Source organism: Camelina sativa, chromosome 11 (assembly GCF_000633955.1).
Source record: "Camelina sativa cultivar DH55 chromosome 11, Cs, whole genome shotgun sequence".
Taxonomy (NCBI): Eukaryota; Viridiplantae; Streptophyta; class Magnoliopsida; order Brassicales; family Brassicaceae; genus Camelina; species Camelina sativa.
In genome coordinates, this window is record NC_025695.1 from 34137556 (window position 1) to 34165055 (window position 27500).

At 35.3% G+C, this 27500-nt stretch overlaps 4 protein-coding genes across 5 annotated transcripts; 1 reads left to right on the plus strand and 3 right to left on the minus strand.

Annotated features, from left to right (window-relative positions):
* LOC104725100 (ureidoglycolate hydrolase) lies at positions 4137–6948 on the minus strand. Of its 2 annotated transcripts, XM_010443706.1 has the most exons (12): positions 6680–6948; positions 6491–6576; positions 6342–6416; positions 6104–6232; positions 5943–6029; positions 5649–5857; positions 5456–5558; positions 5288–5379; positions 5149–5211; positions 4745–4985; positions 4459–4499; positions 4137–4365 (listed from the first exon to the last, which is right to left on the minus strand). In XM_010443706.1, the coding sequence occupies exons 1-12, from the start codon at positions 6881–6883 to the stop codon at positions 4268–4270; spliced, it is 1428 nt and encodes a 475-aa protein (XP_010442008.1). In that variant the 5' UTR covers positions 6884–6948; the 3' UTR covers positions 4137–4267. The 2 variants fall into 2 exon arrangements, with proteins under 2 accessions (XP_010442008.1, XP_010442007.1); XM_010443705.1 differs by having other exon boundaries at positions 5456–5857.
* Positions 22422–23296, minus strand: LOC104725101 (proteinase inhibitor-like). Its single transcript, XM_010443707.2, has 2 exons — positions 23194–23296; positions 22422–22798 (listed from the first exon to the last, which is right to left on the minus strand). Exons 1-2 carry the CDS (start codon positions 23210–23212, stop codon positions 22587–22589), a joined length of 231 nt encoding a protein of 76 aa, XP_010442009.1. The 5' UTR covers positions 23213–23296; the 3' UTR covers positions 22422–22586.
* On the plus strand, positions 24909–25438 carry LOC104725103 (inhibitor of trypsin and hageman factor). The gene is made up of 2 exons (XM_010443708.2): positions 24909–24968; positions 25058–25438. Exons 1-2 carry the CDS (start codon positions 24950–24952, stop codon positions 25255–25257), a joined length of 219 nt encoding a protein of 72 aa, XP_010442010.1. The 5' UTR covers positions 24909–24949; the 3' UTR covers positions 25258–25438.
* On the minus strand, positions 26197–26591 carry LOC104725104 (proteinase inhibitor-like). Its single transcript, XM_019232424.1, has one exon. The coding sequence runs from the start codon at positions 26589–26591 to the stop codon at positions 26376–26378; it is 216 nt and encodes a 71-aa protein (XP_019087969.1). The 3' UTR covers positions 26197–26375.

Genomic DNA, 27500 nt, shown 5'->3' on the forward strand with positions numbered 1-27500 from the left:
TTAAGTGTTGTTCTCTTTTTTCAATGTGATAATACTAATTAAATTACTAATATAATCTTAACTAAATTAACACAAATAAAAGAGAAACAAGAAATAAAATTATAAATTAGTTTTAATTGTGAGGTCAAAATAGTCATATTGTACACTTCCTTAATCTAAAAGAATTTTTCCAGAACACTTATTTCAGATCAGAGGGAGTATACAACAAAAACAAATTGTGTCTCTCATATGTTGACACATCAGTTTTGTGTTATAAGAAGTTGACCCATCATTAAAAACACAAACTAATCGAAAAATAATAATTAATTTTAATTAATACACATTTTTATGGACAAATTTCATTATTTTCCTTCTTATTATCAAGTGGAGTTTATTAAATGGAGTTTGTCAAATAGAGTATAAAAATATCAAAATACTAGATTTTAACTCGCAGTAAACAACAGACATATACTTTTAAATTTTTAATTGTTTATAATTTAGGTTGTATGTGTATTGTTTGTGAGAATTTGGAGGTTTTTATATCAAAATTTGTTTTTGGGAATTTTTGCATGTAAATTTGACAGGCATCAAATTTTTAGGGTGATGGTAGAGAGTTTTTTTTTGTAAATTGTTTATATCTTTATAATATTTTGTTGATTGTAGAAACTTTCTTGATTTGGTAGAGAGATTTACAGCGATTTTAGAAAATTTGTAGACATTGTCGAATTTATGACAATAAATTTAATTGATTTGGTCAATTTACCATATTTTATTATTGAGTGTTGTGCAATTTTGTAGTAATTAACAATGTAAAGAAAAATTTAAATAAGCATAACTATATGGGTCAAACACAAAATGTATTTTAAAAATGTTAATATAAATACACTTATTTTTTGTTTTTTTTAAAGATACACTTATTAGTATTAGTTACTTTTAGGAGATGTAAAATAAAATACTTTTAAATCAGTTTATATTACATTTAAGAAATTTATCATAAATAGTTAAATAGTTTTACTTACGTATAACAAGCAACATGGTCTAATTAAATTTACATATTTAACAAATTACAGAAAGAGATTATTTACGAAAAATATATATATTATTTCAGAAAAATCAACATTATTTTTGATAAATATATTGATACAATTATAAAGTTGCTGTGAAAACATTGTCATTTTAGAACTAGTGTGGAACCAATTGACCAGATTGGCTATGGTAAAATTTTCAATGTAAAGCCAATGTTGACGGTATGTAATCATTAAAGTCAAATCGGTGTCACTACGAATCGCTACGAACCAATTTCAGATATCCAGAAAGCATGGATAAAAGTTTGGTACACTAAGTGTCCATTTATATGTATGAACTCAACTTATACAACACGACTAGATTAAGACCCGTGCTAGAGCACGGGTTGAAATTCATTTTATTTATATTGTAATTTTTATATAAAATATAATTTATATAATTGTTTTATAAAAAAATTTTGGATAAAATATTATGCAATAAAATCATATGTTAAATATGATGACTTGAAAAAGATACTTATTTTGTAAGTTTTATATGGTTAATGATTCTAGATAACTACTCGTGCTATACCACTGATTAAATTTTATTTTATACAAAATTTTGTATATTTTCTATTTTAAAATAAAATTTTAATATGTTGTATTAGTTTAGGTACGTGAAGTTATTTCAACAATGTATATTCTACCTCATGACTTAAATGTCATTATAAGACATAATTTTGTGAATTTGGTTTTTAAAAAGCGAGTTATTATATTATGAGTAATTTAATATATTGTTATACTTTTTGTTTTAATATACTTGGTTTTTTGAAATTTTTTTTCATATTATAGTGACATATTATTGACATTGCTATAACAAACCAATTTAGAGTGTTTATAGTTTCTAATTCTAACTTTAATATCAAGTTTCAATCTTATAAAAATATTTCAAAATAAATTATTTAAAGTTTATTATATTATATAAAAATATATAATTCAACAAAAAAGTATGAAATTTNAAATATTATGCAATAAAATCATATGTTAAATATGATGACTTGAAAAAGATACTTATTTTGTAAGTTTTATATGGTTAATGATTCTAGATAACTACTCGTGCTATACCACTGATTAAATTTTATTTTATACAAAATTTTGTATATTTTCTATTTTAAAATAAAATTTTAATATGTTGTATTAGTTTAGGTACGTGAAGTTATTTCAACAATGTATATTCTACCTCATGACTTAAATGTCATTATAAGACATAATTTTGTGAATTTGGTTTTTAAAAAGCGAGTTATTATATTATGAGTAATTTAATATATTGTTATACTTTTTGTTTTAATATACTTGGTTTTTTGAAATTTTTTTTCATATTATAGTGACATATTATTGACATTGCTATAACAAACCAATTTAGAGTGTTTATAGTTTCTAATTCTAACTTTAATATCAAGTTTCAATCTTATAAAAATATTTCAAAATAAATTATTTAAAGTTTATTATATTATATAAAAATATATAATTCAACAAAAAAGTATGAAATTTAATTTAAATATTCAAATTTTGACCCGTTACTCAGTAAAAAAATTAATTCAATATATATTATTTTTAAAGAATAATATTAATAAAACTTGAATATTTTATAGATTAAATCATTTATTTTTGTTTTTAAAAATTCAACTTATGGTATATCCGGAAATAAAATTATTTTTTAATTATAATAAATAATATGATAATTTATTTGTTTCAAAAAATAGACTCATATATAAAAAGGAGAGGTAAAGTATAACGATAATTAACAAATTAATATGTTAGGTTAGATATCAAATGATTTTATTTGATGAATAATTTAATAAAATAAATTAATATGGTAAGTTAGATGATATCAAATGATTCTTTAGAATATTCTCTTTAAGATTTTTGGAAACAATAAATCCAGACTATACAAATAATATAAAATTTAATCTATAACTTATTTGTAACCAACTTATTAAAATTATATAGTCTACAAAACAATGTTTTGTACTTCTGTTTTATTATATAGGAGATTAGTTTTAAGAACGGAAAGTTATAAATTAAGAGAAGTTTGGTATGTCAAATAAAGACGNTTTTTGTTTTAATATACTTGGTTTTTTGAAATTTTTTTTCATATTATAGTGACATATTATTGACATTGCTATAACAAACCAATTTAGAGTGTTTATAGTTTCTAATTCTAACTTTAATATCAAGTTTCAATCTTATAAAAATATTTCAAAATAAATTATTTAAAGTTTATTATATTATATAAAAATATATAATTCAACAAAAAAGTATGAAATTTAATTTAAATATTCAAATTTTGACCCGTTACTCAGTAAAAAAATTAATTCAATATATATTATTTTTAAAGAATAATATTAATAAAACTTGAATATTTTATAGATTAAATCATTTATTTTTGTTTTTAAAAATTCAACTTATGGTATATCCGGAAATAAAATTATTTTTTAATTATAATAAATAATATGATAATTTATTTGTTTCAAAAAATAGACTCATATATAAAAAGGAGAGGTAAAGTATAACGATAATTAACAAATTAATATGTTAGGTTAGATATCAAATGATTTTATTTGATGAATAATTTAATAAAATAAATTAATATGGTAAGTTAGATGATATCAAATGATTCTTTAGAATATTCTCTTTAAGATTTTTGGAAACAATAAATCCAGACTATACAAATAATATAAAATTTAATCTATAACTTATTTGTAACCAACTTATTAAAATTATATAGTCTACAAAACAATGTTTTGTACTTCTGTTTTATTATATAGGAGATTAGTTTTAAGAACGGAAAGTTATAAATTAAGAGAAGTTTGGTATGTCAAATAAAGACGATTCCCATTTAAACAATCACATTTCCACTTTAAGAATTTTTTCTATTTACAAGTCAAAAAGAAAGAAAAAGTGTCTTTTGAAAACCATCCACAATACTATTAGCTGCAGAAAAATTAGTTCCCCATCACAATCTAAGAACTAACTAACATATCACAACTTCTGTCATCATCATCTTCATCAAACGTCAAATTTATTACCTAAGAAGTATCGTATCTAAACTTGATAATTACAATAACTTCTAAAGATACTGTGCGACTGATATAACTTGATAAGTGAAGCCTCATTTATTAATTTTTCTTTACATTGTCAAAGATACATATTTGAGCACAAAGAGAGAAGAAGAGGTAGAAAAGAGAATGTGCAAAGCTTCTGCATGGGAAAGAGGGTTTGCATCAGTCTAAAGAGAGCTTAGCCAGAGTGAGGGAGAGTACCTTTACTCCATTAGCCATGTCTTCAAGAGATGAGTATTCTTCAGGTTTATGGCTGTATCCTGCAAAATATCACACACAACAGAAAAAAAAAAAAACTTAATCGGGGATGCTGATTCGATCAAGATCACGGTCTAACTGGTTAGCATATATACCTTTGTAGCACGGGATGAATATCATACCCATTGGAGATATCCTGGAAACAGTAATCCAACAAAGTTCAGAATCACTCTAAGCCAGAACATTGATAGTAGAAAGTAGACAAATGCATCTAACAGATCTGATCAATTTGAATTGTTCTAAGGTTATGAGTTAGTTATCTCCAGGGGAGTAACTAAAGAGTTGTTGTTTGTCACAAACTTGCAAAGCTAACAGGGTTGATGCTCCATTTGAACGTTTAGGGTTGTATTCCAAACATGAAACTTGTGACTTTTGTAGTACCTGGCCATGAAGAGAGAATCATGATAAGCTCGGCTTATCATCTTCTTGTGTGACAAGTTTAGCTCTGTGGCTGCCTCTGCCATTTTCTTGATTATTAGTTTGTCTGAGAGCGCTGGTGGATCTTGATTTACAATCTTGAATTCCGATAGCTTCACTTTTCGTTTTGTAGCTATCGTGTTAGCAGATTCCTGAATTTTCTTGATTACTGTGTTTCTTCTCGCTTCATCAATATCCCTTGTATCTTTTAAAGAACACAAGACAGGTAAGTCAGGAACTTAGTCTCAACGATCAAAACCAAAACACTCAGAACTACTCTCAACTTCCTCAAGAGCTCAGTTAAAGCATGTATATTTTACCAAACTTTTTCTATTAGTAGGTGTCATGGAACGAACATAAGGAATTACCGATTTCAAGATGGGATTTGCTTGGAATGCTGTTGATAGCCCCAGGATGTTGCTCCAGAATACCTTACCGCAATGATTCATCTTGTGATTAAGTTCCATTGAGAGTAAGTTCTTTATAAACTAGTGAGCCAAAACTTACCAACAGTTCCTACAGTATCTATTGACTCTGACTCTAATACATGTTTCTCCACGGCTAGAGCCAACTCTGCAGCCGCAAGCCCAGCATCATTTCTAAGAAAACCATCATTACACATTAATCAGTGTACTAATGATTAAGTAGACAGTTCAGTCGTATAATATAGCTCACCTATATGGCATAAGCACAGCACCAGCATGACCTCCGTTGCCTTCAAATTCGACTTTCAAACTTGCTGGAGCAGCAATTGCGGTAACTACACCGATATCTAAACCTGTGGTCAAATATGATCTGATATAAGCATAAAATGAAAAAGAGAAAAAGGATGATGCTATTAGATGCAGAAAAGGGAAATTAAGCGGACCTTCATCTTCAAGTATAGGTCCTTGTTCGATATGCAACTCTATAAAAGCAAAGTAACTTCCTTTCTTCAAGAACACACTAGATAAGTCGTCATCTTCGTCTTGTGCGTATCCAGCTGATCTAGCTGCTTCTATAAATGAAACATTTTGGCCATCAACAACAGTAGTTTTTAGTGCTTCTGCAAGTTCTTTGCTTCCAGCAAGCAAGCGGCTGTATCAACAAAGTTTACCAGTTAGAAAATAAAGAAACAAAACATTGATCTTTTATTTGTTCATAAAGATCAAAATAAGAGTACCTTCCTAAACAACTGATCCCAAATCGGGTTGGTTCTTCAGATGTGAACAAGACTATCTCCAGAGACCTTTTCGGCTTAAACCCCGACCTTATAAAAACAAAGATCATCAGGAGACACAATCTTAGACTTCACTTTCTATAATCCAAAGATTCTGGATATACCTTTTCAAAACATTGATAGCTTCAACTGCACCCAAAACACCAACAACACCATCATACTTGCCAGAATATGGAATAGCATCTATATGAGAACCAGTGGCTACAGCAGGAAGATTTGGTTCTGAACCATCCCTAAGTATGAAACCAACACATCAAATGAATCAGATAATCAAACATAAAAATCAACAAAAACTTATCTTCTTAACGAAACGACGAGCAACTCAAAAAGAGAGAGCCAAACCATTTGCCAAATATGTTACCAACAGCATCTTCTCTAACAGTAAGACCAGCAAGTGCCATCAAATTCTTCACATACCTAACCAAATCAACCAAGAATTCAGATTAACAAAAAATCTATACTTGATTACTCAATCAAGTAATTCAAGTTACCGTCGAGCCAAGACATCTTTGTCAGTATAAAGAACTCTGGTGACTGATGGAGAAGGAGCATCAGAGAAATTAGAAAGCTCATCTATCTAAAACCAAACCAAAACAAAACAAAAAAGATCAAAACTTTAGAAATCTACTGTTCTACTTAACACATAACCGAATAAGATTTCAAATAACACTCCTTTGAACCTGTTTTTGCAGTCCTTGAGCATCAACGGAGAGTGAAGAAGCGAGATTGATGGAACCGAATTGACCCGGTTCGTGAATTGGGTACCCGGAAAAATCCTCCATTGTTCTAATTGATTCATGTTGTTGTTGTTGAGCTAAGCTTGAAGGTAGAAGAAGGCAGATAACAAGCAGAGTAATAGAGCAGAAGCGTTCCAAAGATTCCATTTTTATTTTTTGTTTTGTTCCCGTCGAGTGTTTTTGATTCTGAGAGAGAGAACCACAAATATATAAAGTTCATTTATATTTGGTATCTTTATTTTTGGGAAAATTAATTAATTAACCGTATGATTAAATTATGATAGCATTATTATTGTCCAAATTGTTTTTTTTCTGGGGAATCCTCAAAACTCAGTGGGAATCTGACAGAGAGTTTTGTTGTACTCTACTGATCCTGATCTCATCTCAAGTAGAAACTCTTTTAAATTAAAAATTATAAATTGAGTTGATATCTTTAGAAATCTCTTTGAGGTATTTGTTCTGAGATGGATCAAATTTTCGCGGTAGTCTCTATTTTTGGATCTTTTCCTTTTGCCTTTGCAGATCTTTTTGATATTGACTCTTGAGGATGTAATTCCGCGACTTATGTTCTCTTCCGATTTTTTTGATCTTTTTGAGGGTTTCTTTTTTGGTTTTTGTGTTGTAATTTGTGTTTCCCGAATATCGGATTTAAGTTTCCGGAGATGTCTCTGTTTTCCTCCGAATTTAGGATTTCAAAAACGCATTCCACCCATGTATTCTACCTTGTATTATATAATGGAAATCTTTAGTGAAAAAAAAAATCTTTAGAAATCTTTGTTCTTTTTGTATCATTCATTCTTCTATGGTCTCTTTGATTTAAACCGCCGTTAGTAGGAATGAATAATGATAGGTATCAGCAATTTTATCTCATAGCGGCCTGTTTCATCATCTGAAAAGGCCCAATTGGGTGGATCAACTGCTAGTCTCTCTACTTAAGTAGAGCTTGCGGGGATGATCGATTAAGACTTTTAAGGGGTAAAAGGCAAAATCAACCTCAACTATCTGTCGAACGCTTTTTCGTACCTAAACTTTAGTATCCTATAAATAATAACATGAACGATGTTAAAATTCAAATTTGTTACCTGAACTATATGAAATGTTGTCAATTTTAACATTTGTTTGAACGGTGTTAAAACATAGTTTAATGGTGGTGAGTCAGACGACTTGTGGCATCCATTTGGCACTGAGACGATTTTTTGATGTTTTACGCAAACCACGGGAAAGAAACCTGGTTAGGGATAAGACTCAGATGTGTTCAAAATTGTTTGCTTTAAGGACAGTTGATCCTGAACGATTCTTGGGGGACTTTAGTTCTCCTAGTACCGTCATAGTCTAAGACTCTGTGGCTTGTGAGTATGACCGGTATATCGACTTTAGATGACGATCTAGGGGCGCACTGTAGGGTGGCAACCAAAGAGACAAATATTGGACTTCCCTAATATGTTATGGCATGCGGGCTTAGGCCTGATGAGCCAATAAAACTCAAGGTCGAGACCTATGAGTAAAGAAAGTCCAAAAGTCGAGAGCAAATAATGTCTAGAACGTGAGTCTATCGCCTAGAGGTGACCTTCGTAGATTGGTCGGAGGAGTGCGAGCCGTGGAGATGGTTGCACGAGAGTCATTGGTTGATGGTTGTTTGAGATTTGAGGACGAATCTATGTTGGTGGGGGAGAATTGTAACATCCGCGAGCCGGACAGTTTGGGATGTGTATCGGTCGATGCAGGTGTTGCATCGATCAATGCAAGGCCGGTTTGTCACGAAACGAGTTAAGTTAAACGTTGCGTTTTGGAGTTAGGAAAAACCCTTAAGTCGAGTGTGTGTCGTCATTAGTGGTGTTTAGCCGTTTTTGAGAGAAAAAGAAAGAGAGAAAGAACTTCTTAAGCGTTCTTGCGAGTTTTAGTGATTTGTGGCTGTTCTTGGGAAGATCTGTAGTTGGATCGTTGTAGGAGCCTGCTAGGAGTGTAAATCCGCCTGTTTAGAGTTAGGTTCTTCTTTGGCAAAGGTGAGTGCAGGACCATGACTTATCTAAGCTTGAGATTTCTCTGATTTTCTTCTTTATGTGTTATATGGTTGATTTCTTAGCTTGTTAGTACGTTTTTGTGTCACAAGAGGCTTTGGGAGGCTTCTTTGTTGCATTGGATTGTGTTTTGGTGGTTTAGAAACGAAGATCTGGCGAGGAGCTTCGGGGAAGAACGATGCTCGGCATGTGCGTCGGTTGATGCAATGCGAGGACGATGCGATTTAACCTAGGAACATCGGTCGATGCTATGTGGAGGTGTTGATCGATGCAATTAGGGATTTTGCGTAATGTCGAACGTGCATCAGTCGATGTAGTGTTGGTGTCGGTCTATGCAGGCTTGCGTTGGTCGATGCAACTCCAGTTGGTGTCGGTCGATGCAGTTGTCCTGGTTGTTTGTTGATTGTTGTTTGATGGTTAGAGTTATCTCAATTGCTTGTCTGTATAGCCTTTTAGATGGGAGGATTGCCTCATTGAGTGTTTCTAAAATTCTCACGCATCTCATATGTGTTGTGGTGTAGGCAAAGGCAAAGTATGATCGTGGGATCAAGGCGATGAAGAGGAGGATGTTCTAGTGGCTCGTTTTTGTGGTCTGGTGATGTTACTATATTTTACCATATTTAAGGCCTTGTTTAGTTCATGTTTTGCATCATATAGAAATGATTCCTTAGGTTTTATAGCCATTTATGTCCAAATATGCACTTAGGATGTTTAGAAGCATGCATTGCATACATCTGTGCATTTGGAGTATTATTAGGTGTTATGGAGCTCTAAAAGGGTAAGGAAGGACTTGGTGTTATTTCTGGAGCTAAACAAGAGGACTGAAAGTATCAGGAAGTGGATTCGCAAGGCAACTCGACCACAGCACTCGAGCAGGCACACGGTCGAGTACTCGATCGGATTCATAACGAGCTCCTCAAAGATCGATCCACATGAAGATCTTCCGTTTCGATTCAGCTTCCGCATACTTCATGAGAGTTGTAGGAAATTGAGTTAACTTTCTAATTCCGGTGGTTTCAAGGCAATCAGAGGTGTAGTTCAAGAGTTATCCAATTTTACTGAACGGATATCATCCCAGATCGAAGACTCGAGCTACGTGACGGACCAACCACTCGACCATGCACTCGACCGAGCACATGGTCGAGCACTTCCAGCCGAATCTCTGTTTTGTCCTCTAGCTAACTAGGGCTTCTCTCTCTTTACTATATATATGTGCTGGCACTTGTGGCCGAAAAGGGAAATCCTGGAGACCCTTTAGACACCTCCTAACCTAGTTTTTGCCATTTTTAGCTACTTTTACTTTATTGCATAATCTCTTATCTTTTCTCTAGAGTTTCATTGATTTGTAATCATCATAACTTTTTGTGTGTTGAGAATCTGAGTTTAGTACTTTGTATTGAATTAAAGATCTCTCTCTTATCTTTCTAATCATGCAAGTTTCATTAATTTCTGGGTTTATGATTTTGTTCATCATGTTTTGTGATTCTTAGTAGTGTGTAGAGATCTTAAGGATGGATTAGGCTGGGTAAAGGTTATGGGTGTTTAGATTGATCAAGCTTTATTGTTATACATCTCTTCTAGATTAGATATGATCTATGCTCTTCTTATACTGAGAAGGTAAGGATAGATCTTAAGCTTCTTAGCATCACACCAATGTCTAAGTTGCTAGATAAATCTAAGTCTAGAGATTATCATGAAGCATGCTAAGAGATTAAATGTTTTGTTTGGTTTTTGACAATAATGATCTGGGTTTTAATGCCTGCTTTTATATGTAATAGCTAGTGAGAGCTAGGTCTAAGAGTATCTAAGCTTGATTGTTATTGCCATGAGAATGGATTAACAAGTATGAGAGGATCATTGTCTAGAGATAACTCATTGTTGATTGAGGTTTGTTGATCAATCTAGATAACCATAGCTTAAGCCCAGCCCATGAATCCATCCTTAGGACCTTTCTTTGTCTATTGATTTCCCTGTTTAAATCATGTTTATTGCTTGTTGTTTGCTCTGTTTTCATTATTTGCTCTGTTTCTGTTCATTCGCTTGTCAACTCGACCCCCCACTCGACCATGCACTCGACCGAGTGCTAGGTCGAGCTCCATTTTACTTTCTTGCTTATGCATTGTTCTGTTCCTGTATTCTTCTGCTTATTAGTTAATTATGCTTAGTCTTGTTTATTGCACTTGTTCTATAGTTTAATTCAGCATCAGTATTGTCTTAAGTTGCCTTAGTTCATTGCATTTCATTATTGTCAATAGGTTGTTAGAAACAAATCATAATTATATTTGGCTTAACTTGAATGCATTGATCACATCTTGACTGCTTACATATCACACTCTTTATGGATTGACATATTTTATGCTACAACATCATAAGGGTATTGAAACACCTTGCATACATTCTGATCATCTTAGCCTAAGTCTGTTTGTTTGCATGTCATCATTCATTCATTCATAGGTTAAGATAGAAAAATACATGTTTCATCTGGCATTTGTTAGGTTGCTAGAATTGAGTCATTATAATGTTGCTAGGTTACTGGTTTGATGTTTTATGACTCTGTGGGTTGATTTGTTATGGTTATGGTAGGGGCGGGGGCCCAACGGTTAGTGATAAGCTCAAATTAATCTCTGGAGCTACTCTCTCAAAAAAGAGATCATTGTAGTACTTAGTAGTCAAATCCACAGAGACTCAAGATCAAACACAATAGACTATGGAGTTTTGTTATTATGCTAAACATGTTAATTTAATTATTGAAAAGCAATGCAAAATTAAATAAAAGTGTTGTAAATTCAGATGATCAAAAAGCTAGGCCTGGGGAATCTCTCGTAATTGTGAAATATTAAATCAGTATATTAATTAAGGTTCAAACAATTAAAATCGGATCTAGAACTCTAAACACAATTTGTAAAATAAATCAGTTCTCACTGCAAATATTATCTAAAATTAAAACCAGAAAATCTAAATCTCTTTGTAAATTTCTAGCTTATAAATCAGCTTTAAAATCAGGTTTAAATTTGTTCATAAAATTACTAAATCAAATCTCTTTGTAAAAAATAATTTTGCTCATCAATGGTTTAATCAGGAAAATTAATTATATTCTCCTATCAATTTATTTTCCTAAGTTATTAATTCTAGGTGATCAATCAAGAATTAATGTGAAGAACAACCAGAGATAAAGATCATAAGAGATAATGAACCCTAAAAATTACAGATCTAATAAATCATAAAAACCCTATAAAAACCTGAACCTAACAAGCAAACTACTCAGACATGTTTAAAGAAGAACAAGACATAATTCTGAATAACATGCAATAGATATCAAAGGTAAAATAGAGAGTTTAGAAATCTTCTCTCTATAAAAGAATTCAGATTCGTCTCTCCCAAAAGCTTTAAATATATCTCTCTCAAAAAGCTGCTTAGAAAATAACTTAAGGGTTTCTAAAACCCAAAAACAATATATAGCCTGTGAACTTGTCTGGTTCCACTTATGCAGCAAGATAATTAGCTATATCAGCATACCAGGGTTGGTTGGAGCTAGTCAGAGCAGCTAAATCGCCATCATTCAACCACTCTGTCTCGGTGAAACAAGGGTGTCGACCGATGCTATTATGGTGTCAGGCGACACCTTCTGCATCCGTAGACAGACACTTTGTTTCATCAGTCTGAAACCATGTATCCACAAAATAAACATGTTCTTCAGGTAAACAGTCATGTATTGGGACATCATCATCAATTCTAATCATGGACAAGTGATCAGCAACACCGTTCTCAACTCCCTTCTTATCCCTCACTTCAATGTCATATTCTTGTAGTAGAAGCATCCATCTCAAAAGTCTAGGCTTAGCATCCTTCTTCTGCATCAAATACTTTAATGCAGCATGATCAGTATGAACTATAACCTTTGAACCAACTAGATAAGACCGGAACTTCTCAAAAGCAAACACAACCGCCAGCAACTCCTTCTCTGTTATTGCATAGTTTTTTTGTGCATCATTAAGTGTCCTGCTTGCATAATAGACTGCATGAAGTTTCTTGTCTTTTCTTTGTCCCACTGCAAAGTCACTAGCATCACACATAACCTCAAATGGCAGATCCCAATCTGGTGGCTGAACATTATGAGCACTCACAAGCTCTTGCTTAATCCTTTCAAAAGCTATTCGACATTCATCAGTGAATTCAAACATGACATCTTTGCACAAAAAAGCAGAAAGTGGTCTAGCTATCTTGCTGAAATACTTGATGAAACACCTATGGAACCCTGCATGCCCAAAAAAACTCCTCACTGCCTTCACATTTTCTGGCATTTGAAGACCTGTCATCACCTCTATCTTTGCGCGGTCAACCTCTATTCCAGCCTCTGAAACCCTGTGACTAAATACTATGCCATCTCTGACCATAAAATGACATTTCTCCTAGTTAAGCACTAGATGTTTCTCTTCACACCTTGCTAATACATTACATAGATTGTCCAAACAGTTCTTGAATGAAGATCCATAAAATGAAAAATCATCCATGAATACCTCAATATAATCTTCAATCATATCAGTAAAGATAGACATCATGCATCACTGAAATATCGCAGGAGCATTACAGAGACCAAAATGCATTCTTCGGTAAGCAAAGGTACCATAGGGGCAAGTGAAGGTGGTTATCTCTTGATCATCATGATGAATCGGAATTTCAAAGAACAAGGAATAACCATCCAAAAATCAGTAGTATGGATGATTGGCTAACCTTTCAAGCATTTGGTCAATGAAAGGTAGCAGAAAGTGATCCTTTCGGGTTGCAGCATTCAGCTTCCCTCAAGAATCTCTTCTTATTATAGCTTGTGAACTTGTCTAGTTCCACTTCTGCAGCAAGATAATTAGCTATATCAGCATACCAGGGTTGGTTGGAGCTAGTTAGAGCAGCTATATCGCCATCATTCAACCAATCTGTCTCGGTGAAACAAGGGTGTCGACCGATGCTAGTATGGTGTCAGGCGACACCTTCTGCATCCGTAGACAGACACTTTGTTTCATCAGTCTGAAACCCTGTATCCACAAAATAAACATGTTCTTCAGGTAAACAGTCATGTATTGGGACATCATCATCAATTCTAATCCTGGACAAGTGATCAGCAACACCATTCTCAACTCCCTTCTTATCCCTCACTTCAATGTCAAATTCTTGTAGTAGAAGCATCCATCTCAAAAGTCTAGGCTTAGCATCATTCTTCTGCATCAAATACTTTAATGCAGCATGATCAGTATGAACTATAACCTTTGAACCAACTAGATAAGACCGGAACTTCTCAAAAGCAAACACAACCACCAGCAACTCCTTCTCTGTTGTTGCATAGTTTTTTTGTGCATCATCAAGTGTCCTGCTTGCATAATAGATTGCATGAAGTTTCTTGTCTTTTCTTTGTCCCACTGCAAAGTCACTAGCATCACACATAACCTCAAATGGTAGATCCCAATCTGGTGGCTGAACATATGAGCACTCACAAGCTCTTGCTTAATCCTTTCAAAAGCTATTCGACATTCATCACTGAATTCAAACATGACATCTTTGCACAACAAAGCAGAAAGTGGTCTAGCTATCTTGCTGAAATACTTGATGAAACGCCTATAGAACCCTGCATGCCCAAAAAAACTCCTCACTGCCTTCACATTTTCTGGCATTTGAAGACCTGTCATCACCTCTATCTTTGCGCGGTCAGCCTCTATTCCAGCCTCTGAAACCCTGTGACTAAATACTATGCCATCTCTGACCATAAAATGACATTTCTCCTAGTTAAGCACTAGATGCTTCTCTTCACACCTTGCTAATACATTACATAGATTGTCCAAACAGTTCTTGAATGAAGATCCATAAAATGAAAAATCATCCATGAATACCTCAATATAATCTTCAATCATATCAGTAAAGATAGACATCATGCATCACTGAAATATCGCAGGAGCATTACAGAGAGCAAAATGCATTCTTTGGTAAGCAAAGGTACCATAGGGGCAAGTGAAGGTGGTTTTCTCTTGATCATCAGGATGAATCGGAATTTTAAAGAACCAGGAATAACCATCCAAAAAGCACTTGTATGGATGATTGGCTAACCTTTCAAGCATTTGGTCAATGAAAGGTAGAAGAAAGTGATCCTTTCGGGTTGCAACATTCAGCTTCTTGTAATATATGCACATTCTATGGCCGGTAACTGTTCTAGTCGGGATTAGTTCATTCTTGTCATTCTTCACCACTATGACTCCACCCTTCTTAGGAACAACATGTATCGGACTAACCCAATTGCTGTCAGAAATCGGATAAATGATCACAACATTCAGCAATTTCATGATCTCCTTCTTTACAACATCTTGCAAATTTGGATTCAGCCTCCTTTGATGCTCAATAGATGTCCTAGCTCCCTCCTCAAGATGAATCCTATACATACATATATCTGGAGAGATTCCTGCAATATCATCAAGAGAATAGCCAAGAGCTTTGCGAAACTTGCGCAGCTTGCTTAGCAGTAAAGTGAGCTCTGCGTTGTTTATAGAAGCATTAACAATAACAGGATAAGAAGAATTTTCACCTAAGAATGCATACCTTAAACCAGCAGGAAGAGGCTTGAGATCAAGCTTTGGAGCTTTCTCTAAACTCCAATCTGAAGATTTTTTAGCTTGTGAAGAGGTACTAACCAATTCCTCTTGTGCAAACAACTTCTTCACTTGCTCATTAGCATCAAGCAACTTGAAATACCCAGAACAATGTCATCTGGATGCTCAACCTCTTCAACAGAAGCAACCAATGCTTTCTCTAGTGGGTCTTCAGGATGCAACTCCTTGAATACGTCTTCAACTAGATTAGACAAGGTGTCTACATAGAATGTCTGCCCATCAATGGTTGGCCTCTTGACCAACTTGTCCATATCAAAACGCATTTGTAGATCACAAATATTAAGCCCAATTTGCCTCTTCTTGACATCAATTATAGCTCCAGCAGTGGCTAAGAATAATCTTCCAAGAATAAGAGGGTCCTTAGGTTCTTCTTCAATCTTAATTGGGACATCTTCAAGCACACCAACATGAATACAAATTGACCGATCCGCAAGGATAAGAGTGATCTTGGTGGGTTTGAAATCTGTCATTCCCAGATTGAGAGCTACTGATCTTGGCATCAAATTGACACTAGAACCAAGATCACACAAAGATCTAGCAAATCTGTTAGTGAAGGTAGTGCAATCAAGAACAAAACTACCTGGATCAGGAAGCTTATCTGGGATCTTGTTCTGGATTATAGCACTGACTTGAGCTGATATCATCATGACTCCCTGCTCAGCCAAATCCTTGGTTACCATTCTCTTGACATATCTTCTAAGCACTAGAGAAGTCCTAACAGCATCAATCAAAGGTAGCTCAATAATAATCTTATCCATCATGGCCTTGCATTTAGCATCATCTAGCTCTTGTTTGGACTTCCTTGGGTTCTTGGAGAATGGAACCTTGGGTTTATAAACTCGTTCAGCCACTGGAGTGGAAGATGTGGCACTCGGATTTTCTGCTTGTGACTGGTGTCGGTCGACGCCATCTTCTGGGTTTTTGTCCGAAGCTTCAGGTGATAAGGGCGTTGACCGATGCTCTTCAGTGTCGGTCGACACTGGCTCAGCCGAGACATCCCCATCTTCGTCTTCTTCGATCAACTCATGCAACTCATCTCATTGAATCATTGTAGGCATTGAATGTAACTGTTTACCGCTTCTCAAAGTCACTGCATTACATGAATGCTTAGGATTTGATTCAGTTCTCCCAGGGAGAAATCCCTTTTTCCTTTTGGCGGACCCAGCAGTTTGTGCAACCCTCTCCAGTTTCTTGAAAAAAATGTTCAAAGCTTCAAATTTGCCATTAAGCTCAGTGTAGAAATTATCAAGTTTCCCATTGAAAGTTATTGTCATTTGCTCTTGACCTTGCAAAAGCTGCTCACGCATAGTTTCCATCCTACTACTTTCAGCTGTCTTAGGAGGAGGGGACTGATATGAGTTATTACCATAAGTCCTTGTGTACCCGCTGCTTTTTTATTGTTTCTGATAGTCAGGCTTGGGTGGGAAACAAGAAGAATTGCCCTGAAAGTTACTGCGCTGGTTGTTTCCACTGTAAGGCTTGCTTCCTTGCTGATTACCAAACCGCTGACCTTGGTTTCCATAGACAAAGTTGACATCCTCTTCTTCATTACCTTGCTCAGGTTCGGGTTCATAAGTTTCCACTTCAGCAGCAAAGTGAACTGATTTCTTATCAACCAGGAGGTTGTGAACTGAATCAAGCTTAGCGTTGACTGAAGGCAGCTGGTTTGCATCAAATCCACCATGTAATCTTTTCCTTTCAGCATCAGCTCTCTTAGTGCTGTTGCTGCTGGCCAGATTCTCAAATCAAATTCTTAGCTTCTTCTGGATATCTCGTCTTGAAATTTCTATGGCTTGCAGCATCCAAAGCTAACTGATACTCCCAATCACACCCTCTGAAGAAAATACTCAGCAATTAAACTCTCGAGAAGCCATGGTGTGGACAGTCCCTCTGATAAGCCTTGAATCTCACCCAAGCTGCCTTGAAAGCTTCATCTGGTCATTTCTTGAAGGAGAACAGCTTGACTCTCAGCTCATCAGTTGCATCATCATAGAAATAGTTCAGGAAAACCACCTTGATGTCTTGCCAATTTCTCAATGAACCGGGTGACGACTGCTTCAACCATTAAGATGCTTCTCCTGCAAGTGAGTATGGAAAAAGCTTGTAGTAGATGTAGTCTTCAGTCACCCCATTGGCCTTTATACTAGTCACCAGATCCTCAAAATGCTCAATATGATCCAGAGGCTTCTCATTTGGCAGGTTTGAGAAAGGTCTCTGCCCAACTAGCTGGAAGTATGCAAGCATCAGCTTAAAATCATTCATTGGGAATGGAGGTGGAACAATTGCATAACGGTTTTCATACATCAAATCAGCTCTGTTGAAGTCTGCAATGGTCCTAATCAAGTCCCGGGGTTGATCCGGTCTTCAAACTGGGTTCTGGACGTGGTTGGCAGCTCCACGTACGCCTGCTGGAGGTGGGTGTCGGTCGACACCTTGTTGGCGTCGGTCGACACCATTGGCTTGTTCTTCGCCTACGACAATCTCAGCAATCACATTGCCCTCAACATCAATCTTTTGGCCCTGCTCATTGTGCAAGTGGCCCTCTTGATCCCTCAAAATACCAGCCTCATCAGCTCTCAGAATGATTGGATTAATCATCTTCAAAGATTTGGCTGCTTTTCGGTTTTCACGCCTAACTTCCCCAACTCTTGGTTTGAAAGCTTCACAGTTGGACCAGTCTTGTTGCACCTTGTGTTAGGCTTATTAGGCATATACCTGAAACACACAAGAGAAGAGAAACAAAAGCGTGTAAGTTGCAAATAAAAAGAAAAATTTAGACGAAATTAAAAACTCAAATCTAATGGTAGATCAAAGAGTCCCCGACAACGGCGCCAAAATTTGATAAGCTCAAATTAATTCCTGGAGCTACTCTCTCAAACAAGAGATCACTGTAGTACTTAAGGATCGAATCCACAAAGACTCAAGATCAAACACAATAGACTATGGAGTTTTGTTATTACGCTAAACAAGTTAATTTAATTATTGAAAAGCAATACAAAATTAAATAAAAGTGTTGTAAATTCAGATGATCAAAAATCTAGACCAATGGAATTTCTCAGGTAATTGTGAAATATTAGATCAGTAAATTAATTAAGGTTCAAACAGATAAAATCGGATCTAGAACTCTAAACAAAATTTGTAAAATAAATCAGTTCTCACTGCAAATATTATTTAAAATTAAAACCAGAAAATCCAAATCTCTTTGTAAATTTCTAGGCTATAAATCAGCTTTAAAATCAGGTTTAGATTTGTTCACAAAATTACTAAATCAAATTTCTTTGTAAAAAATAATTTTGCTCATCAATGGTTTAATCAGGAAAATCAATTATATTCTCATATCAATTTATTTTCCTAAGTTATTAATTCTAGGTGATCAATCAAGAATTAATGTGAAAAACAACTAGAGATGAAGATCATAAGAGATAATGAACCCTAAAAATTACAGATCTAATAAATCATAAAAACCCTATGAAAAACTCTGAACCTAACAAGCAAACTACTCAGACATATTTAAAGAAGAACAAGACATAATTCTGAATAACATGCAATAGATATCAAAGGTAAAAGAGGGAGTTTAGAAATATTCTCTCTATAAAAGAATTCAGATTCGTCTCTCCCAAAATCTCTCAATATCTCTCTCTCAAAAAGTTGCTTAGAAAATAACTTAAGGGTTTCTAAAACCCAAAAACAATATATATATATATATATATATATATATATATATATATCCTAAAACACGTCAGGGGCTTGTGTTGCAATTGTGGAAAACTTCGGGAAAATTTGTAAAATTTTCAAAACTTGGCTTCTCTCGTCGGCTAAACAAGGTATCGACCGACACTAAGGCGTTTTCGATCGATAGCATCAGTCTGAATTTATTCCAAGTTGGTTTCCTTCAGTTAAACGCTACAAAATTATCTGAATTGCTTCATTCCGCTCCATCCGTGCCAAAATCTTAGAAAACCTGTAAAGACTCAAAAACATCCTACAATACAAATCAAAGGACTCAAAAAGCACACTTATATCATGGTTAAAAACCATAAAAACCATGATATATCAGTTAGCGATACCGTGGACCAGAGTGGGACAGCTGAGGGCGTCAGCGAGTCACAGAGCTTCTAGAGGGGTCCATGAGTGTGGCCGGTGGAGGTACCGATAGGACCATAGGCGCCGAGGGAGTCAGTGTGGGCGGTGTTTGTGCTAGGTTGGCCGGTGGTGCTAGGGTTCCGGGTACGGAAGTCCCAGCAGGTGGAGCCCCTGGGGGAGGTGTTGACCTGATGGGCTTGTTAATGCAGTTGTTGGAGCGGTTGCCAAGAGCTGTACCGGCACAGGCTCATGGGGTACCGCTAGTGGCGGCGGAGGTGCATCAGCAAGTTACTGTGGGTGCCAGAGCTCACTCCCTGTATGTGACCATGCTGAGGGAGATAAGTAACATTGGTACAAAGCGGTTTTCAGGTGGTTATGACCCTACCATTGCAGATGCGTGGAGGGCGAGAGAACTTCCAGTCTCTTAGATGTCCTCAGGAGTTTTGGGTGTTCATAGGGGTCCATTACCTGGTTCAAATGCTCACTTGTTGTGGAAATCAGTGGCTGTCAGGAATGTGCAAAGGGAGATGACTTGGGTTGACTTTGTGGAGGAGTTGAATCGCAAGTACTTTTCCCGGGAGGCACTAGACCAGTTGGAGGTTCAGTTCCTACAGTTATCTCAGGGGACTCGGTCGGTGCGGGAGCTAGACGTGGAGTTCAGTCGACTTTTGATGTATGGGGGTCGGGTGATGGAGTCCGAGGAAGCTCAAATCAGGAGGTTTATGAGGGCCTTTCGTGATGATTTGAGGGTCCACTGCAGTGGGCCGAGCTACGCTATGCGTGTAGAGCTTGTTATCATGGTCGTGATACGTACGTGGAGGCCTTACCTTTTAGGAAGAAGATTTTGCATACAGACGGATTAGGTAAGCCTGTATTACCTTTTGGAGCAGCGGATTTTGACGCTGGAACAGCAGAAGTGGATGGGAAAGCTTGTTGGTTATGATTATGAGATCACATACAAGGCGGGAAAGACTAATGTGGGTGTCGATGCGTTGTCTTGGGTGACCGGTATTCCCGTGCTCAATGCTATTTTTGTGCAGCGGACGTCCTTATGGGACGACATTCGAGGGTTGTCAAAAACGGACGAGTATATGTAGCGAGTGGGGAAACTTGTGAATTCACGGCCAAGGGAACCATATTCTTGGCGTGATGGGTTGCTTTGTTACAAGTACCGTGTAGTGATACCTCCTACTCCACCATTGGTTCCCCAGCTTCTACAGGAGTACCATGACACCCCTATGGGTGGTCATTTGGGGGTGTTACGCACCTATAAGCGTATTGGTCGGCAATTTTATTGGCCATCTATGCATCGTGTAATCAAATAGTACGTGGCAGAGTGTGACGTGTGTCAGCAGGCTAAATCGATGTCCTTATCACCCGCAGGCCTTCTCCAGCCCTTGCCAGTTCCGGATAAGGTATTGGAGGATGTGTCCATAGACTTTGTTGATGGCTTGCCTTGGTCGAATGGTCACACGGCCATTATGGTGGTCGTTGATAGGTTAACCAAGTCAGCTCACCTGGTATCATTGGCGCACCCGTATACGACTAAGATGGTGGCCGAACGGTTTGTGGAACTGATTGTTAACCTGCATGGCATGCCACGGTCCATAGTGAGTGATCGTGAACCGGTGTTTGTGACCTTTTTTTGGCGAAAATTTTGGAAGTTGGCTTGCACAAAGCTAAGAATGTCATCATCTTACCACCCACAGTCAGACGGACATACCGAAGTGGTCAACCGGTGCATTGAGCAGTTCCTGTGGTGTTTTGTCCAGAAACGCCCCACGCAGTGGAGTTCGCTCTTACCATGGGCGGAATTTTGGTATAACATGTCTTACCACTCTTCCACTGGTATGACTCCTTTTCAGGCGCTATACGGTCGAGCTCCACTGCGGTTCCATCGTATGAAGTTGGTTCCTCCAGCCTAGCAGAGATCGATGAGCAGCTCGCATCTCGCGACGAGCTACTGACGGAGCTGAAGCACCACCTTCACAAGGCCAACAATCGGAGCAAGCAGTTGGTTGATGCTAAGCGATAGGATGTTCAGCTGGAGTGCGGAAGCTGGGTTTATCTCTGGCTCCAGCCTTATCGGCAGCGCTCTGTCCTTCAACGCACGTCCCAAAAGCTGGCGCATAAGTTCTTTTGGGGCGTTTCAGGTTGAAGATTAGGTGGGCGCTGTGGCATACCGGCTTAAGCTGCCTTCGGATCTCGCATTCATCTCGTTTTCTACGTCTCTCTGTTGAAGCCTCATGTGGGGACTATGGTGCCGGTGTTGCGGGAGCTTCCCCCCTTATGTGAAATTGGTTACCTCCACTTCCAACCGGAAGTAGCGCTCCGCCAGAGACATGTCCAACTTGGTTGTAAGACTCACACTGAACTGTTGATCAAGTGGAAGGGCTTAGCGGACGAGGACGCTACTTGGGAGAGTGAGCAGCAGGTCGGGGAGAGTTTCCCTGATTTCATACCAAGCCTTGAGGACAATGTTATTGTTCGTGGGAAAAGTATTGATGGGCTCATACATGAGAAACGGCCCGTCCGCGTTAGAAGGCCTAACCCATGTTATGTGGTCTAGGCGGTTGGAGAAGCTTCGGAAACTTAGTGTTGGTGGTTTTGGTTTTTATTTTTATTTTTGGATATTCTTGTTTCTTGTTTGGTGTTATCTCTTGGTATTCTCTTTATATCTTTAGGACTCAATAATCTCTCTTATAGAAAGCAATAAAACAACCATAGAAGATAGTCATATCTACCTATTAAAAAATTCTTGTGTTCTTGTTTACCAAACTCTGATCGAGACCTAACATTCTCGTTTGTGTTCATAAAAACTCAAGAACAAATAAATTTAACTAAAAGCTGAGATATTGGGAGATCGACTATATCGAGGGTGTTATCATGAATATATTCTTTTCTTTTTAATATATATATATATATATATATATATTATATAGCAATTGTTTATTATTATAATCAAATAAACATTCAAATTGAGGCATATAGATGCCTCGTTCTTTATTACAACATTTACAATGAAGCATATCTTATTTCACACATACATTACACATCAAGTTCCATATTGCTTCACACACATATATAACAACAATTAAATTAACCAACGAAAGGGATTTGTGTGACGATGCCGTGGTCATTGACACGAACATAAACCCTGTCGCAAACCACAACGGCCAAAACAATTGCATTTTCAGAAATAATCTCAGCCGTCACTTTAGTGTTCTCTATATCGATGATCTCTTTGGCTTCTTCTCCTCTTTTCCCTACCAATTCAGGCCATGAGCTCTTCATCCCTTCTCCTGCAGTATCTATGCATATACACATTGTCACATTACATAATATTACTAAAATTGTTATACAATATGATGATTATCATGCATGCCTAATGCCTTCTTTCCAAAAATAAAAAAAAAAACTATCGTGCATGCACTCATATATATATATATATATATATATATATATATATATATATATATATATATATATATATACGTCTAAATAGTTACTTATCATAACCTTCTCAATCAAACTACTTGTAAATCATGTGCAACTTTTATAAGAAACATAACTTTGATGTTTTAATAACTTTTTTTATGGAAAATATATATAGCTATATTTCTGAATTCAAAATAAATCTATAGTACTTTATAAATTTTGTAACTCTATCTTGCACATGCTAAAAGATGGTGTATATCTATAATACCTGGGCATACGTCTGACATTTCTATTCTCTTTTTTTTTTAAACCTCTTTTTTCCTCTCTTTCTTCTTTGGAAGGTTATAAGTTATGAAGATTGTAAAAGAAACCAAATAACTATTTATAGAGAACTTTGCGGTGGCTATTCACTTTCTTTAGGATATGTGAAAACATAGAGAAAGAAAGAGAGATTCGTACGCTTTTGACCCAACGTGATGTTGTTTTCAAAATTGTCAATTTCGTATTACTTGACATGTACCTATTTGTCAATTATATATTGCTAAGAGTTTCGCCTACCTTTTAGATACACGTCAGAGATAGATAAGGACATGTGACATATTTTGTATATGCAAATGTTTGAACACAATATGGGGGCTCTAAAATATGTAACTTGCACGAACATATTTGTAATGTTTATCGAGAAAGTCGTGGATGGTTTAAATATGATATGCAGGCCGGCCGTAGGCTCCCGTGATGAATCCAATTTCTGAAACTGGTAGCCATTTTATGCAAGATATTGTCCATATTTTTGAATTTTTCTTCGACACAATTTTAGTTGTACTTTTCTATCTACATCACAAAACATAATATTTCCGACCGTCATAAAGTCTTTCATCTAAAGAAAATGTATGCTGGCGTATATATATGATATATGTCATATGTATATATCTTTTTTCTTCTGTTTTAATTAAATTTGTAGAAATTAAAAGAAGACCATTCATATTTGAATAGTTCAAGTTGACTTTTATATATTGGTCATATATAGCTCTATCCACAACTACATTTGCATTTACATTCACTCTTTAATTTACGCATTTGTTTACTTTTTCTCTTCCGTAATAAGTACTTGTTCAAAATCTGATTACTTACAAGTAAACTAGACCCGTCTTGATCCGGCTTGTTATTTAATTTGTAAGATACTTACTTCTTGAACCAAAGTACATAAATACAAAAAAAAATCTCATATATAATACAAATTACAAAACATTCTAAGTTCTAATTATTTTTTAGCTTTCTGATTTTGGTTTTTGTAAGTTATAAACTAGAAGATATATACATTCAAATAAATTATTCAAAATTTTCCTATATTAAAGCAAATAACGGACAAACAAGCTAGATAAGTGAATTTGTTTTTAAGACTTGATATTTGCCTTGTACGTGTAAGTCATAAATGTGTACTTATTAATTATCCGGTTGTCAACGAAGTGCTTGTTGTTTTAAAGCAGGTACGTGGCAAGTAACAGGTATTTGCGCCCATGTCTACGTACTCTCCTACGGCGCAAACCGTTCAAAATATAAAACGACGTTATCCATTGTACAAAATAGATCTAAAGAAACGAAAGCGCACGGATAAAACAAAAATATATATAAGATTATTGGAGTTTCGTATCTATTAGAGTATTAGTCATTAAACAAACTTGACAGTTGCCCCTTGCCACTTGCCACATCACATAGATCAACATCATCCGGATGCATATGCGATTAATTGTGATATACACGATACGGTTGCTTTATAAATTAGAATTCGTTTAGTTTAATATATAGTAAGTTGTGGGTGACTTGAATACGAGACGGTATAATTCTATCTTATATTATAATTCAAAAAACTTGGGAAGTCAATATTGAACAACCAATGTACTTGAAATCTTCAGAATCAACGATCTATAAATACCATGTTTGTTATCCGGAGAAGAACCCACAATACGAACTAACTAAAGTAAAGTCACGTAAACCTACACATCAATACATTTACTCAAGTAAAGATGACAAGCATATGTGAAGGTATACATATTACATACTTAACCATCATTATGTGATGTCACTCTTAAAGTTTTGGTCCAATTCTTATGTGTTAATCAATTCATAAACAGATCCAGGTAAAAGCTCGTGGCCAGAGCTGATGGGAACAAAAGGAGAATATGCAAAAGAAGTGATCGAAAGAGAGAACCCCAAAATGAAAGCAGTTATCATTTTGGATGGAACAGCTGTTCCTGAGATCTTTATTTGCTCTCGTGTTTATGTTTGGGTCAACGATTGCGGAGTCGTTGTTCAAATTCCCATAATCGGTTGATTATTATTATTATAATACGGTATATATATCAAATGTTATGTAACGTACTCCATAAAAATAGCGAGTATAAATTATCGTTTGTTTGTATGACAATGTAATAATAAAGAGACTATTATGGTCTCTAGTTGTGTGCGATCATGTTATTGGTAAAATAAAACTGAAGATTGTGGTGATACTTTTATTTTGGGTAATGGGTTTTTTTATTTATTATATATATTTGTAGCTAAAAACGAGTTTTTCCAATGGCTAAAATTATCGTATATTGTAAATGATTGTGAATTTGCGATATTGTGACAATTGATAATATCATCGCTATTATTTATTTCACGAAATGTTTTCAAACACACGAAAGAGACATGATAGAATTAGAGAAACTAGAGACGAAGTTGATAATCCATTGCAAAGTCGTGAATGATTTAAAAACAAGTCAAAATTAAAACATGTCACTAGTAATTTTTTCAATACTTTTTCCGTTTCGCAATCGTCATTTGATTAAGGGTACATTGAAAAGAGACATTTAGACTTTGGAAAAAAAAAATTTGGTGTGTAGTGTTAGTGTATCAAATTATAATTTTATGTATCATTTATGAAAAGAGATCATTTATATATATTTGTTACGACCATTGAAAAGAGATACATTGAAAAGAGATCATTTATGAATTATAGTGTTAGGGTACATAGAAAAGAGATCATTTATGAATTACGACCATTGTTATTTTATTTAGTTACATATATTTATTATTGTTAATTTTCAGTAAAACTAGTTCACGATGTCCTTAATTTGATTCCTTAAGGGTTTGAATTTATCCCAATTTATTAGACTAAAAAAGCCAAATTATTATGATATACACGAGATTCGTCGTTAATTATATTTAGTTTGGAGTTTGTATATATAATCAAAAAGTTGACTTTCGAAAACAAAGAATAAAATAGAAGAAGTTAGTTAACTATAACTATTTGACCATTATAAAAACATACAAATCGAGGCATATATTATATATATGCCTAGTTTCTTTATTACAACACTCGCAACAAGTATATCGTATATATTTCACAGATAAATTATTATGTTTTTTTTTTAAAGGGCTTACATTACATATTAAGTTCCACACTGATTCTTACACACATGTATCATTAAATTGCCCAACGACCGGGGTTTTTGTGACAATGCCGTGGTCATTGACACGAACATAAACCCTATCGCATACCACAACGGTCAAAACAACCGCATTTTCAGATATAATCATAGCCGTCACTTTGGTGTTCTCTCTATCGATGATCTCTTTTGCTTCTTCTCCTCTTCTCCCCACCAATTCAGGCCATGAGCTCTTCATCCCATATACACATTGGCATATTACAAATATATTTATTAATTGTACTAAATTATGATACTCTATGATCATTTTATGATTGATTATCAACTATATATCATGCATATATATATATATATATATATATACGTACGTAATTTTCTCAATAAAATATTTGTAAATTATGTGCAACTTTTTTAACAAACATATCTTTGATGTGTTTATAACTTTTTACAGAAATTTTAGGAATTATTTCAGAATATACATATTTCAAAATAAATCTATAGTGCTTTATAAAATTGAAACTCTATCGTGTACATGCTGAAAGATGGTGTTGATATATATAATACCTGAGCATCCACCTGGCATCTCTCTTCTCTTTTTTTATTCTCTCTTAGTCTCTTTCTTCTTTGGGATCGAGGTATTGATTTATGAAGATTGTTAAAGAAACCAAATGGCTATTTATAGAGAACTTTGTGGTGGCTATTCACTTTCGTTAGGATATTTATACATAAAAACGTTGAGAAAGAAAGAGAGGTTCGTACGTTATTGTCAAGAGTTTGACCTATACTTCATTAGAATATAAAATTAATATAATGATGTGTCATGTGAGTGTGTGTAATGCTTATCGAGCATGTCGTGGGTGGTTTCGATACGGTATGTAGACCGTTGGCTATCGTGAATCCAAAGCCTGCATTTCTGAAATTGATGGCCATTTTATCATTTATATAAATATTATTTCAATATTTAGGAGTTCTCTTCCGCACAACATATAATGTTAGTTTAACCACTGGTGCGTTGGACTAGTGGTTTAAGTGCAGTAGTTGGATTCATGTGTTCTCTAATTCAATTCTCGGGGAAAAATGTTTTACACCATGTTATAGGGTATCAGCAAAAACTGGTTTCGTGTTATGGGGAAGATTAAAATCCAGG

Bases quoted from the DNA above. Each gene is read 5' to 3' on its own strand.
- LOC104725100 (XM_010443705.1), bottom strand. From the start codon at position 6,883: ATGGAATCTTTGGAACGCTTCTGCTCTATTACTCTGCTTGTTATCTGC. The intron at 5,212-5,287 runs GTAAGTTTTGGC...CATTGCGGTAAG, and splicing joins AGATACTGTAGGAACTGTTG to GTATTCTGGAGCAACATCCT. The intron at 4,366-4,458 runs GTATATATGCTA...GATATTTTGCAG, and splicing joins ATTCATCCCGTGCTACAAAG to GATACAGCCATAAACCTGAA.
- LOC104725104 (XM_019232424.1), bottom strand. From the start codon at position 26,591: ATGAAGAGCTCATGGCCTGAATTGGTGGGGAGAAGAGGAGAAGAAGCA.